The 16,072-nt window shown below is 34.8% G+C and overlaps 1 protein-coding gene across 2 annotated transcripts in view; it reads left to right on the top strand.

Annotated features, from left to right (window-relative positions):
* The window catches only part of RAD18 (RAD18 E3 ubiquitin protein ligase), a 156,367-nt gene that overhangs the window by 31,757 nt on the left and 108,538 nt on the right, over positions 1-16,072 (top strand). For both annotated transcript variants that reach the window (XM_037019390.2, XM_073230968.1), the window contains exons 5-7: positions 8,649-8,989; positions 11,199-11,298; positions 15,512-15,696. In XM_037019390.2, the coding sequence (XP_036875285.2) occupies positions 8,649-8,989; positions 11,199-11,298; positions 15,512-15,696 (626 nt within the window). The remainder of the gene's footprint in view (positions 1-8,648; positions 8,990-11,198; positions 11,299-15,511; positions 15,697-16,072) is intronic.

Raw genomic sequence — 16,072 nt, 5'->3', positions numbered from 1 at the left:
TGTTGTAATACCAGCCCACTTTAATATAAATAAACTGGAGTGATGGAAATTAAATTAAAAATTACCAATTCAGTTTAACTCTATCAATTTTGGAATTAATGTTTTCACACAGCTCATTTTTTAAAATGTAACATTAGAATGATCTCTTATTGATGATTTGATAAAACTCATTGGTAGAACTGTCTTGATGGAATACAGTTAATAGGGATAGATTTTTTTTTTAATTGAAGTATAGTTGATATACAATCTTATATTGGTCTCAAATATACAACACAGTGATTTAACAGTTACCCATATTATTAAATCCTCACCCCCACTAGTGTGGTTACTATTTGTCAACATAGGAATATGTTACAAAATGATTGACTATTCTTCATGCTGTACTACCACCCCTGTGACCAACTTACATTACGATTGAGAATTTTTGTGCCCCTTTATCTCCCTCCCCCTCCTCCCTCCCAGGCTAACCCCTCCCCCATGGTAACCACCAGTCACTTCTCAGTGTCTGTGAGTCTAGTGCTGTTTTGTTCATTCACACAGCTCATTTTTAAGGTGTGTGACTCGCCATAAACAGTCTCATGGTTTTTAATAACATTTTTCATTCATGACTTCCAAATTTATATCTTCAGGTAGCTCTCTTGACAAAACTTCAGCCTCATATATCCAACTGCATATCTCATATCTCTATTTGGGCCTTTTAAAAGCAAATTTTGCTTAATATGGCTGATTGTCTGCACCATCCTGGTAGCCTGTACCGTCCTGATAGTCTCTGCTGTTCTTCACCCGCCACTCCAGATCTGCTGCTCCCATCTTCCTCTTCTCAGTAAAAGGCAGCTCCCATGTTTTCATTTGTCCAGGTCCAAAACTTGGGGAGTCATTCCTGACCTCTCTCTTTCACACTTAATTCCGTTAGTAAATCCTGTTGACTCTATCTTTAAAATACTTCTGGAATCTGACAGCTTTTCATCACCCTACCCACATTATGCTGTTCAAGTCAGGGTCAGCCTAGGTATCTCTGATCACTTGTTAGTAGTCTTATTTCATAGGTTATCTTTTAGTGAGGTCTTGTGTGACCATCCCGTAAAAGAGTATCCAGCTCACCCTCTCATGCCTGGCTTCATCAGCTTCATTTGCTTTTATAGCACTTCCCGCACATGTTGTATGTGCCTTCTCTCTTTCCTTACTATGTAGTGTGAGCTTCATGAGGACAGAATCTTGTTACTATTACATTTCCCCTGCTGAGAATAGCAGGTACATGAAGAAATTTATGAATTTTAGTTTTAGCATGGGGCACAGTTTTATCACTGTAGTGGTACAACTGTCTGCCACATTCTTTATTGGTATGCACTGAAGTAAGAGAGCAAAATTAGGGGAATCAAATTTGTCCGAATTGCGAATAAAAGCAAAAAGGAGAGTCACCACTAATGGACACTTAGCTGAAAAGAGGTACCTCTGTGGTAGTGTGGAAGTGGTGTATCAGTGACGGTTTTGTCCTTTAGTTGAATAATGTTTGTTTTTCTTTGTCATAATAAAATGAAAACTTTTCCTAGAACCTTCTTTGAACCAAATCCAGATCCTAGAAGAAGAGACTTAGTGATTGTAGCTCTGTATTTTTACTCTGTATTTCTTTTTCCTCTCAAAGGTGAAGATCCTTTAGTTTTTCTTTTATCCTTCCTCCTACTGTAGTGCAACTTACTTATTTTCAAACTTTTTATTGTAGAAAAGTTCAAACATCACAAACATAGAGAAAATAGTAAAATGAACCCTCATGTACACATAACCCAACTTAAAACATACCAGTTCACAAACAAGCATTATTTTTCTTCACATGTACTCACCCTCCCTTGATTTTTCATTTAAAAATATTTAGTATTAATATTTAAAATATTAGATATGCTCATTAATCTGAGGACACATTTAAAAGGGTCAAAGCATTCAGACTGTGACTGGCAATTAAATATGATATGAAGCAGGATATCTTGCTTTAAGTAGGATTTTTGTGGAGTTCTGTAAAACTGAGGGAGAATAAAATAATTATGCTTTTTCCTTTTTGTACCATTTGCTGCTCAGTGAAATAACTAATCTCTAGGTGGATTGAGTGTTAATAGAGTGGTTTTGTTGACTTTAGTCCAGTAGAGAAAAGGAAATCAAGTAATATCTTGTAATATTTGATCTTTTTATAGTTTGATTTCAAGTGATAATGTATGGATAATGTTTTCCCTGTTTCTTCACTGATAGATATTTCTATATTTCTGATTTTTGTCTATTGTGAGTACTGCTGCTGTGAACATTGTACATGTTTTTTGACATGTATTTCTTTTGACGTATATCTAGAAGCGTAACTGTTAGGTCAGAGAGTAAGCATTCATTTATTTGTTGGTATATTTAAAGCTAGTTTCCAAATTGTTAAAAATCACACTTCACCCAGCGAAGCTTGAGGGTCCAAATGTTCCATGTCCTCACCAATGCTTGGTATTGCCAGTCATGCTTATTTGACCCTCTCTAATTAGTATCAGTGAGATTTTTGAAATTATTGTTACTGTTTTATTTTTATTTCTTGGTCTTTTTAACTGGTAAAATTTACATATAGTGAAACACATATATAGTAAGTTTGAATATTGATCATTGAATTTTGATGAATGTGTGTATCTATGTAATTACCATCAGAGTCAAGATACAGAACATTAGCTACCTTATTCTGCTTCTTAGTCCATTCCTACCCCCAACGACAAATCACTGTTCAGGTTTCTATCATCACAGATTATTCCTAAACTTCATATAAATGGAATCATATATATTTATTCTTTTCCTTTGCCTCACATACTTTTTTTGCTTTTTGTCTGTGTTGTTGCTTGTATCACTGTTCATTCATTTTATGGCTGAACAGTATCCACTGTGTGTGTTTATACATACACACACACACACACTTTGCTTATCTGCTTATCTATTGATGAATTTATGTTTTTTCCAGTTGATGGCTAGTATGATAAAAGCTGCTATGAACATATACGTGCAATCTTTGTGTAGGCTTCTTTTTTTCATTTCTTTTGAGTATATGTCTATGAATGGAATTGCTGGCTTATAGGGGAGATGTATATTGAACTTTGTAAGAAACCGATAACTGTTTTCCAATTGGGTTGGACCACACCCACCAGCAGTATATGGGAGTTTCAGTGTTCACATCCTGGTTAATATTTGGTACTGTTAGCCCTTTTAGTTGTAAATATTCTATTGGGTATGAAATGGTAACTCATTGTGGTTTTAATTTGCATTTCCTGATGACTAATGCACCTTTTCATGTGCTTAGTGACTCTTACAAATCTTCCATGAAGTGTCTGTTATAGTTTCTACACAATTAAAAAAAATTGTATTGTCTTTTTCTTATTGAAATTTTTATGTGTTTTGGTCAAATATATGTATTGCATTTTTTTCTCCCTGTCTGTGGCTGGCCTTTTAATTTCCTAATGGGTGCCTTTGATGAACAGACATTTAATTTTGATGAAGTCCAGTTTCTCTCTCTCTCTCTTCTTTAATGGTTATTGCTTTTTAAAATCCTGCTTAAGAAGTCTTTGCCTACCTCAGGTCATAAAGATTTTTTTCATATGTTTTCTTCCAAAATCGTTACAGTAGTTTTTACATTTTGGTCTATAAACCTGTTCAAATTAATTTTTTTGTGTGATGGAGATAAGGGTCAGGATTCATTTTTTTCTTGACAGATGCTCAATTACTTCATCATTTATTAAAAAGATATTCAATTGCAGTGGCTCCTTTATTGTAAATCAGGTGACTATGTATGTGGGGTAATTCTGGACAGGGTAGGTATTCAGTATTCTCTGTTTCCCTTTAAGCTAATATTGCAGTTTATAGTGTCTTAGGTGTATTGTAAGAGGTTAAAATCTAGTGTGAATCCTCTACTTTGGTGTCCATACACATGTTAGACTGAATGTATCATTTGCAGTCCTCCAAAAGCTGCCTATATTTTGAGTGGGATTTCATTGAGTCTATAAATCAGTGTGGGGAAATTTGGGCATCTTAACATTGTTGTGTCTTTTAGTCTGTGTACATAGATAGGATATCTCTTTATTTGGGCGTTTTAAAAATTTCACTCAGCAATGTTTTGTAATTTTTAAGATGCAAGTTTTGCCTCTTTCTGTTAAATTTATTCCCAGGTATTTAATATTTTTAATTGTATTTCAAGTGGTATTTAGTTTAAAGTTTCATTTTTTGTTTGCTGATGTATAGGCATGACTTGCAAAAATTCACTTATTAATTCTAGTTGCTTATAGAGACTTTTAGATTTTCTGTGAACATAATCACATTGCCTGCAAATGAAGTTTTCCTTCCCATCATTGTACCTTTTCTATATATGTAAATATGTATGTATTTTTTTACTTTACCCACATATTTAAGACCTCTAGTACAATTTGAAGAGAAATTTCAGTAGTGACTATAATGCTATCTGTAATTTTTTTAAAGATATGTTTTATCAGATTAATAAAGTTTCCTTCTATTGCTGGTTTTCTAAGTGTTTTTATTGTGAATGGGTATTGAATTTAATAAACTCCTTTTTCTGTGTTTATTGAGATGATTATATAACTTTTCTTCTTTATTTTGTGAATGTGTGATTACATTGATTTTTTAAATAACAAACTAAGCTTGCAGTCCTGTAATAAACCCCACTTGGTCATGGTGCATTACATTTTTTTATTTAGTTCCAGATTTTATTTGTTAATATTTCATTTAGGATTTTTGTGTTTATATTTATGAGATATTATTCGACTGATTTTCTTTCCCTGTAATATGCTGGTCAGATTTGATATCAAGGTTATGTGGGCTTTAATATAAGTTGGGAAGCATTCCTCATTTTCTATATTCTGGATAAGTTTATATACATTGATATTATTTCTTCCTTAAATATTTGGTAGAATTCATCAACAAAACCATCTAGGCCTGGAGTTTTCTGTGTTGGAAGGTTTTAATTACAGCTGAATTTCTTTAACGGATAATACTACTACTCAGGTTTTCTGTTTCTTCCTTTGTTAGTTTTGATGAGTTGTTTTTTTTTTAAGAATTTTTCATTTCATCTAAAATTTCAGTTTTATTGGTATAAAGTGTCATAATGTTATTTTAATTTCTGTAGGATTTGTAATGATGTCTCTTTTTAATCTTTTGTTTTTGTAATTTGTATTTTCATTCATTTTTTTCATGTCCACTGTTGTAGGGGTTTATTAATTTGGTTAACTTTTTCAAAGAACCAACTTTTGGCTTTGCTGATTTTCTCTTGTATGCTTATTTTCTATTTAACTAGTATTATTTCCTTCCTTCTTTGGGTGTAATTTGCTGTTCATTTCCTAACCTTTTAAGTTGAGAGCTTAGAATGTTGATTTTCAATTTTTCTTAAGGTATAAATTACTCTCTAAGGACTGTTTTAGTAAACCTCTAGGCTATCATTCAACTCAGAATATTTTCTGATTTCCATTATTATTTGACCTATGGGGTTATTTAAAAATACGGTGCTTAATTTCTTAACATTTGGAGATTTTCTAGTTATTTTTCTATTACTGAGTTTCATATGAATTCACAGTGGTCAGAGAAAATACAGTGACTTACTTGATTTCCTTGGAAATTTGTTGGGATTTACTTTATGGCCCAGAACATGGTCTATGCTCATAAATGTGCCATGTATACTTGAAAAGAATGTGTATTCTGCATTTATCAGGTGTAATGTTTTTTATTTGGTAAATACATCAGTCTGATTAATTGGGTTGATTCAGATCTTTTGTAGTCTTACTGATTTTTTTGTCCATTTTTTTTAGTAAGAGCTGTGTATTCAGTATATACAGTTATTTAAACAAATCATTGTTGTAAATTGGCTCTCCTTTTAATTCTGCGAATTTTTGCTTTATACATTTTGAAGCATGAAGCAAATATCATTTATGATTTTTATGGCTTCTAATTAAATTGACCATTTTGTCAAAATGAGATGTCCCTCTTTTTTGCACATGATACAGTTGACCCTTAAACAACATGGGTTTAGACTGCATGGTCCACTTACATGCAGGTTTTTTTCAGTAAATACATTGGAACTTTTTTTTGAGATCTGTGACAATTTGCTAATAATATTTTTCTCTAGCTTTATTGTATAATATAGTTCATAATACATATACAAAATGTGTGCTGCTCGAGTGTTATTATTGGTAAGGCTTCTGGTCAACAGTAGGCCATTAGGAGTTATGTTTTTGAGTCAGGTTATACATTTCTTCTCGTTTGGAGGTTAGCATCCCAAACCCACATGTTGTCCAAGGATAACTGTACTTTTTGCCTTAAAGTCGACTTGTGTGTTATTAATGTTATCACATCTGCTTTCTTTTGGTCAGTGTTTGCATTTCACATCTTTTTCACCATCCTTATATTTTCAGCCTTCCTGGGTCTTCATACTTAGAGTGCTTTCAACAGTATATAGGTTGCATCTTATTTTGTAATCCAGTCTGATGATCTTTGCCTTTTAATTGGAGTGTGTATCCATTACATTTAATGTGATCACAGTCTTCCATGTTGCTCTGTTTTCTTTTTGCCCATTTGTTCTTTTATTAAAATATTATTCCTCCTTTCCTGCCCTTATTTTGGTATCAAGTATTTTGATTATTCTCACCTCCTTTGTGAGTTTTGCATTACACTTCTTAATATCACTCTTTTAAGTCTTTATTGTAGAAATTACAATATATATCCTTAACATATTAGAGTGTATCATAATTAGTACTTTTATCATGTCTTGAACAATGTAAGAACTTGACAGTAATCTTGTATTATTTAATCCTCCATTTTTGCTATGTTTTGAGATGTTTTACTTCCATGTATATTGTAAATCCCACAAGACATCATTAGTATTGTTTTAAAATGGTCAATATTGTATTTACTGCTTGTATATACCACGTAATTTACATCTTCTGGAGCTGTTGAGTCTTGCTGATATTTTTGTTTTTCTGTCTAGGATCATTTTCCTAAAGCTGAAGAACATTTCTTGCAATATTTCTTGTCTTCTGATGAGGAATGCTCTTAGCTTTTATTTGCATGAGAATGTATTTTGCTTTCATTGTTGGAGATTATTTTCAACTGGAATAGAATTCTGACAGTTTTGTTTTCTTTCTTTAAAGATATCATTGTATTTTCTCTTGCTTCTAGCGTTTTTGTGGAAAAGTCAGTGTTACTTCTTATTTTTGTTTCCTGAAAGCAGTGATTTTTAACTGGGAGTGATTTTGCCTTCTCTTTAACTCTTTCCCCCAGGGTACATTTGATAATGTTAGGATATATTTAAGTTGTCTCACTTCAGGGTGGGGGGTATGCTACTGATAAAACTGCAATTCACAGAACAGTCCCATACAGCAAAAATTATTTGATCAAAGTGTCAATAGTTTTTTTCTTTATTTTTGATTTTTCAGCAGTTTGATTATGATATGCCTAGTTTCTTTGTTTTATCCATTTTGGTATGGACCTTAATTCCCTCTTACAATACACTGTGATTTTGTTCATTTGTCTTTTTTTTTCATCTTCTTTTTTCTGTAATGTACTCATCATTGTTATTTTGAAATCCTTTTAATGTCTCTCTGGGTCACCTCTAGATATGCTTCCATTGGCTATTTTATCTCTTGCTCAGTCGCAAATTTCTTGCTTCTTTGCATGTCTGGTAATTTTTAAATGTGTATTGAACATTGTGGATGAACTAGTGTAGAGGTTGTGAATTGTATTCCTTGAAATATGTTGAATTTCATTCTAATAGCTGTTAAATTACCAGCTCTTCACTATTATTTTGTCAAGGCCTCTGTTAGTTTTTTGTTAGGTTTGGTTTGTATCAGTTTTGTATCTATTTCTAGAATGTGTTCCTTCCCACTAAGGGGTTAGTAGGGTTTTGTGGGGTTTCAGCTGAATGTCTAGGATTGTCATCCAGTTCTCTCAGCTTTGGCTGGGCTCCACTCCAGCAACTTTCCAGTGACCTTTGGAATCTCAGCTTCACAGCTTCTGCTTCTTACCAGGTTTCCTGTGGTTTCATCTTGTTTATGCTTGTGGAGATGATCAGGCATTGATGAGAATTTCTTTGTAGACTTTTGGGGTTCCCTTCCGTGGCTGCCACCTGTCTAGCACCCTGACTCTACCATCCTACCCACCTTTGCCCAGAGCTTTGATCTCTGTTTTCTTCTACCCAGAGAGATTATTGGTCCCTGTTTTGACTGCAGTTCAATACCCAACTCCCAGAAACTGCTTCCAGGGGAAATTCTTGGGGAAATGTTAGATCACCTCATATTTCTCTTTTCTCTCAGAGATTGCAGCCTTGTATTGATTAGTCCATGTTTACAATCAGTTGTTTTGTCCAGATTTTAAAGTTATTCATGGTTGGAAAGTAAGTTTCATACCAGTTATTCTCCATAGCCAGAATCTAAAGTCCCTTCATTTTCTCTTCTAGACACATTAACTGCTTTTTAAGTCAGATTTATTGCTTTGTATTTTGTTCTAGAAGAAATACTGGTTTGGTTGTCATTATTAAGTTAGATATTTCATAAAAACAAGTCTTAATTTGGAAACACCTAATGTCCACTAAGTCATTATATATAAGTTGATATCTTGATTATTTGTTATGTTCTTTGTGCTTCAAGGAATCGTCTGCTGCAGTTCTCCTTAGAGTCACCCCCTGTATCGCCTGCTTCCTCCTCTTCAAAGAGCCTTGCTGCCAAAGTACACACTCCTGTAGCCACCTTCAAACATTCTTTAAAGCAAGGAAACAGGTTAATGGAGAATTTCTTGGTCAGAGAAATTGGTGGTTCTACATCAGAGTCGTTGATAAGAGAGAGTGAAAGCAAATTCAGCTCTCAAAAAGAGGTGAACACTTCTGCAAAGACCAAAGAGACACCTTCTAAAGAGAAGACCGCTCCAGGCTCCTCAGTTGCTAGTATGTTTGAGACACCCTCTACATCAACTTTGAAACAAGTTACTAAAGGTAGGAAATTATTTTTGCATGTATATTTTCTAAATGGAAATCTTCTACTTCCACATGGCATAAGAATAAGTAATCAGTATGTTTGAGGGAGAAGGAATTGGGAAAGGGTAAACCGTACTTCACCTCCTAGCAGTCTCAGAGATTCATGTGAACAGTGGTTCTCTTTCTCTCTCACAGAACAGGAATTCAGGATGATTGCTGGAATAATGAAGCAATTTTATTTAGTTAATACTTCAAGTATCGCAGTAACTTTCTATTTTTCAGCTTTTAATTTTCCCTTTCATCCTTCATATCAATTCAGATTGATCATCAAGAGCTCTTTTTATCTTATTATACCACTACTTGTACACTTGCAAAGTTGTTCTGACTGGCATTTACAGCCTAAGGCAGTTTAACCCCTACTCTAGATGTCTGACCTTATTTCTCACCCACCCCTCTCAAAAATCTTTCTGCCCTAGCCAAGCTGATATTCCCATTATTCTTTGAATATGCTCAGGGATTCATTTCAAGCTGCAGGCCAAATCTGGCTGGTCACCTTTTGATTTTTGTAAATAAAGGTTTACTCGTTTTGTAAATAAAGTGTTTCCCAATTAAGACTTGTTTTTATGAAATATCTAACTTAATAATGACAACCAAACCAGTATTTCTTCTAGAACAAAACACAAACATAGCCACACCCATTTGTTTACACATTGTTGATGACTGCTTCCATGCTACATGGCAGAGTTTAGTTGTGACAGTGATCATCTGGCCTGCAAAGCTTGAAATCTTTACCTCATGGCCCTTTACTAAAAATGTTTTCTGTCCTGTTCTACCTTTCTAGACTATCCAGATCCTAACCATTCTTTGGTTGTATTGGACAATATTGATATTTCCTCACCCTAAAGCGTTACAGCAATTATTTTTTGGACTATTTTGTGTATAATTTTCTCAACTTCTTAATGAATAGGTCTGCTTGTTTGACCTATTATTTCTGTATCTTTTCTTGCCAGAGTACCTTTTGGGCAAGAAACTGTGTCTTAGACATCTTAGGTACACCCATATCACAGTGTGGGTTTGAGGTAGTGGTTATTAAATTTAGATTGATATTAGTTTATTAGTATTGAAGTGTTTAAATTTCATAAGGATGTGTGAAATTGACTTGCATTTTCTAGCATATCTTATCTCTGATCAATTGACAGTTTGTATTGTAGTGTTTTTAGCTTGATAGTTAACTGTTTTCCCCCGGCAGACCTATTTTTTCAAATGAAATCTTACAATGAAGTATAACATATAAAGTAGATAAAATTGACACTGCTCCATAAACTAGAGATAGAGGGCCTGGGGATTGTGCTACATCTGGCCTCTGCTTTTTCTCTGCCTACTATCCTTGGTGGCCTCTGGGCCCTGAGATACCTTAACAGATTCCTGCAACTCCATCAGTTTGAAATGATGGCATTTTCTACTTTTAACGCTACATTTGTAATTACAAATGAGAGCTAAATTAACACATTTGTAATCATTGATAATTTGAACGATAGTTGACCCAAACCCAAAAATGCTTTAACCTAGCTGCACATACCCTCCCTCACCTGGCAAAGTAAAATTTACTCAGGTTGTTAAGATTGCTTTGGTGCTAAACATGCATGGCTCCTAAGACTTGGGAAAACTTAGGATTATATTTCTAGTTTGGTCACACCTTGGGGAGAAAGGCCTAACCAAAGCATTTTCCAATAAATGAATTTCCAAACTTCTTTGTACTCCCTTGGTCTAGGCGCAGGGTTCTGATTCTGTGACTTACCGCAATCAGACATCACCAAGTAGCCAGTCTGCCTGCTCCTGTTGCCCTGAGGGGTCATTCTTTTTCTCTTCTGCTTTTCAAAGTTCATGTTAAGGCTGAGATTCTTTTTTTTTTTTTATCTTAATTGCTGAAAGATGCCAGATTATATTATTTTTGCACTTCCTATAAGTAATAAAGTCTCTCTTTCTCTTATTTATTTATTTATTTATATTCTAAGGTATCATTGATATATACTCCTTTTTTGTGAGGTCGGCTCTGTTCTCCAGGCGTATGCAGTCTGGCACAGCCTTCTTTCCTGTTGCTCTTTTAGGATTAGTTGTATTAACTGTATTTTCATATTATATGTGGTTTTGGGAGGAGTTCTCTATCTCCCCTCTCACACCGCCATCTTTAATCTCTCCCTCTCTTTCTCTTTTTAAAAAAATACAGTGGATTGTCCTGTTTGTGGGGTTAATATTCCAGAAAATCACATTAACAGGCACTTAGACAGCTGTTTATCACGTGAAGAGAAGAAGGAAAGCCTCAGAAGGTAAGGCTAAGCGTGATTCCTCGGCTGCTTCAGCCAGGTGCGTCTTGTGCTTTATAGACTCTTCCATCTCTTCCTCAGCTTGTCCCTCAACTCCCACTTTGCCAAATATAATTAACTCTATTGTGCTAATAAAATTTGACTCAACAAGAAATTAATGACTTAAAATTCAACTCTTTTTAAACTTGTTTTCTTCTCTTAGAATTTTAGAATTGCCGTCAAGTCCCTTGACCAAAGAAAGCAAGGTTGGATTCTGAGTATAGAACATAAAAAATCCATCCTTGGTTCTTAGGAAGCTCAGATGTTTTAAAATTTTAAATCAAGCTTTTTCAAAAAAATTTTTTTTTTCTAAATAGGCAGGTATATATGGTGACATATAAAGATATAAATAGGTATGCATGGAATGTATTGTTTCCCCCCCACCCCAACTACCCAGGGAACATGACTAGTAAGTTGTCAACTCAGTATTTGTACCCAGATTTATGCAATTCTGCACCCCTGATACATCAAAGTCGCAGAAGTTTGTTAAACTAGGCCACTGTTGTTACACACTTAAGTTATTTATGGATGAAATTTTAATCAAAGTTAAATTACAGGGTGTTAAGGAGTCAGTGGTTAATGAAGATAATGAGGAAGCAGAAGCTGCAAATTAGATGAGTCTGGTGATGATGGGAAGGAGAGAGATGAGATGGCAGTTTGGGGAATGAGTAAGCGGCAAGATCAAAGATTTCATTTTTTAAAATAGAAATTGTTTAAGCCTTTGGTCTCTTTCCTTCCACTATCTCCAGGGAGAGAGCAGATGATATATGGAACAAGATCTCAGAGTCCAGTAATGAAATTATCCTTGACATACAGAAAGAACCCTTCTTCTGAAACAGGAGTGAAAAGGGAGAGAACATATGATCATTCAGAGAGGGAAAAGGAGAGGAGGGAAATGAGAGAAATTAATAGTATCTGGGAGGTGGGATAAACATAATGATTAACTCTTATGTTTGGCCTGTTTTAAAGGACTTGGAAGAGTATTTCCCTAAAACCAAATTAATAAGGCAGGGCCATTTTATTATTTTTTTGTGATTAAAGATAAAATGGTGTCACTTAATTTTTATTTGTAAATCTGCAGTAAATGCAGGTTCCAAGGGACAAACTCATGCTGTCAGAAATCACAAAAGCTAACATATACAGCATAATGGTGCTTTATTAATTACAGTGGGGGGTGTCAATTGACGGTTCTTACTGTAGCGTTTTTAGCTTGATAGTTAATGTTTTCCCCCAATAGAACGTTTTTTCAAGTAAAATCTTATGGTGAACCATTAACATATAAAATAGATAAAATTGACCCTGCTCCATTAAAGTAGGGATCGGGGGGGCATGGGGATAATCGTGCTGCTCCCCAATTTGTCCTTGCCTATTATCCATGGTGGCCTCTGGGTCCTGAGATACCTGCAACAGACCCCTGTGTAGGCTCGTGTGCACAATACTCCCTCCTAGTGGATAAGTGTGTTGATGAGAATAAAATTTAGATTTTTAGGTAGCTCAGTTAAAGCTATTTGAAATAAATGATACTGGATCATCCTGAGGATTATTTTCCATCAGCCATGAGAATCTGATGACCTGCATTTCTTTTTCAAAATGTTTCCTCCTAAAAAATGAGTTGGGAGTACAGAAACTGCGCTTTTTCTCCTTTAGAGTAAGGAACCAGCACTGATAATCTTGCTTAGATTGCTCTTTTTATAGATGTATCTATCATATTTCTTCTAACATATTTAGCTCTACCCATCTATCCAAAGACATAGTCATCCATCTGTACCTAACAAATTCCAGTAGTGGTTCCAAATCCTGCTCCATGGAATGCTGTAGTCCTACCATTTTGTGTGTAACTTAGAAGCACTGCATAGTACATCTCTGTCTGATGGACGAGTCGCTATGCAAGGTAGTGTACGGAAGGCTCTGAGAAGTCCTACATAAAAGATAATCATCGAATTTTTGTTTAATCCAGTACATATATTTGACCCCCAAATCTTTTTGTCCTCATACCTCACACCTTGCAAAATTAATGTTTGTGAAGTTACACTTGGAGAAACATTGAGCCACATTCCTCTTTAGTTACATCCTGTCCTAGTGTCTGGTCACGTAAAAGAGTCTTACATCTAAAACCTTTTCTCCACAACTTTCTCAAAGGCTGTCCTTGATGTGAATGATAGCTCTTAACCCATTCTATGTAGATTCGTACATAATTTAGTCCAAGAATACTCTTCCTTTTGATGTCCTCAGATTCACTAAACCATGGAAGAAAGATGAGTTGTCATTTTCATCTTTTGGGAAACATCAGGCTTTATCTTTTAAAATTCTTGATAGAAATTGTTGATTTATGCTGGTGCTTTTTCATTGAAAGTGCTAGTGAATTTCACAGTCAAGTTTAATCATCTGTCTTTGATAAAATCAGTGTTTTGGATACAGACTTAATGAACTGTCCCTCACAATGTGCTTGTTTGAACTCCTGTGGAATGTTTCAGCTCTTGCCACCTGCTGTGATTTTATTTAGCCATAATCTTATCAGTCTAGAAGAATCCAGTGAGCTGTCATTATGAAGAGCAATTTTCAGGAAAATGTAACCTGTTGAGTGTTTGCAGGGCTTTCTGCAGTTAAATAGCTACCTCTGGCTTTTAGACTTTATTGATGGAGCACAAAATAAATAATCTAGCCAGGGATTGGTATTGTTGGATAACACAGACATTTTTGGTTGTTTTTAGTCTATATTTTCTCTCAGTGTGCTCTTTGGACCATTTGCTTCAGATTTAGCCTGTGGAATCTTATTAATATAGATTTTAGGTCTCTACTTGAGAACTGAATCAGAATTGATGGGTAGGTGAAGGGACTGATAATCTACATTTTAATTAAGTTCTCTAAGTTGTTCAGAGATACACTAAACTTTGCATAGTGTTGCCTTGTGTGAACTACTTATATTGCAAATTCTTTGTAAAATCTTGTTTCTTGGATAAACTTACTACTTTCAAGTTCATATTATTTTTTACGTGAACCTTTGATATTCTCATTTTACAATGATTGCAATGGTAATGGTTACCTTGAACACATATTTATTAAGTACCTACTTGCCTTAGTATTGAGTCAAGTGATATATTCAGAAAACCATTTTATAATCAGATTAAAACTCACTAAGAAGTTCCTGTTTTTCAAATCGTCTCAAATCATTGATACCTTTAGGTAGTTTGACTTCTATTCCATTTTAAGAAATAATGTTTATTAACCGGTTTTTTGGGGGTAAGTAAAATAAAGTAATTTAATAGGGCTTTGTTATAGTTAAAATTGTACCTCAGTGCTTGTCAGTGTATACTTAAATAGATAGAATGAACTACCAGGTGGTGACTTTGCCTAATATGCCTCATATACTGCTTCATATATTTGTTAACATGATTAATTGAAGTCATAGAGAGCAAAACCCTGTTATATTTTTTGCTGTTGCTTTCGATTGTGTTCTTTGAAGGTGATGCCACATGAATACTATCTACCTGTCAACTTTCTGAAGGCTTTTTTTTTACTGGTGGCAATGCTTTGGGTAAAACTAACTATCCCAACAGGTCTTTTGTTTTATCTAGTGCTTTTGCACAGTGATTGGGTTTGAGGGGGCAGTTTGCCTGTGGGTCAGAACTTTTTCAAAGAAGAAGCTATATTTGACAATACTCTTATTTTAAATCCATAACCCTTACTAGCATTTGTACTCTAATAATCACCTGAGATGACTGATTTTTACAGAGATTTTGCATGGAAACTATGGGCAAATTTTAGGAAAAGCATGCTTTAAAGAGGTGGGGAATTGAATAAGTGTGACTCTAAGTGAAGTTCTCATAGCATTTAGTCCATAAGCCATATGAGTCCCAAGTCTGCGTCTTTAGGTCTGACAATATATTTTCCCAGACCTTGAAGTTTCTCTAAGTTTTGACTGCCACCTAGGCCCTCTATCTGAATGTCCCATTGGTACCTCAAATGCATCATACTGAACACAACTCTATTATGCATCATATTGAACACAACTTTATTTGCAAATTTGATCCTTCTCTTGTTTCCCATTTTTATTTTAATGATTCTGCTGTTCTCCCAGTCACCCTGGTATTGAGTCAGAAGGTAAATTACTGTTTTACATGACAAGCATTTGATAATTCACAATAACCCTCAGTGATCTCTGTTTCCCCCTTTTCAGTTCTGTTCACAAAAGGAAGCCACTCCCCAAAACTGTATATAACTTGCTCTCAGATCGTGATTTAAAGAAAATGCTAAAACAGCATGGATTATCTGTTCAAGGAAATAAACAACAGCTCATTAAAAGGCACCAAGAATTTGTGCACATGTACAATGCCCAGTGCGACGCTTTGCATCCTAAATCAGGTAAAGTAATAAAACAATGAGTTATGGTTGTCCTCTGGATAAAACAGTTTTATGCACCTCAGGGATTATAAACCAAGAAAAAATTTTTGATAAATACATTTATGATAACAGGTACAACATACGAATGTTTTCCTTCTACAGGTACTTAGAGTACACATGGTACTATGTGCTTTAACTATGTGTTTATTTAACTATGACAAGCCAGCCTTCCTCTCAGCCAGTCCCTCAAGCCCTCCCTTCTCAGAGGCAACCACTGTCACCAGTTTCTTACGTATCTTTCTAGAGAGAGTATGGGATGAAGAGGTGCTCTGGAGAGCCTGGGGTTTGCAGCTTTATGGCAGATGGTTGGGCACATTATTTATTATCTCTGTACCTC

This window comes from Manis javanica, chromosome 3, assembly GCF_040802235.1.
Source record: "Manis javanica isolate MJ-LG chromosome 3, MJ_LKY, whole genome shotgun sequence".
NCBI lineage: Eukaryota > Metazoa > Chordata > Mammalia > Pholidota > Manidae > Manis > Manis javanica.
This window is presented reverse-complemented; position numbering and strand designations above follow the sequence as displayed.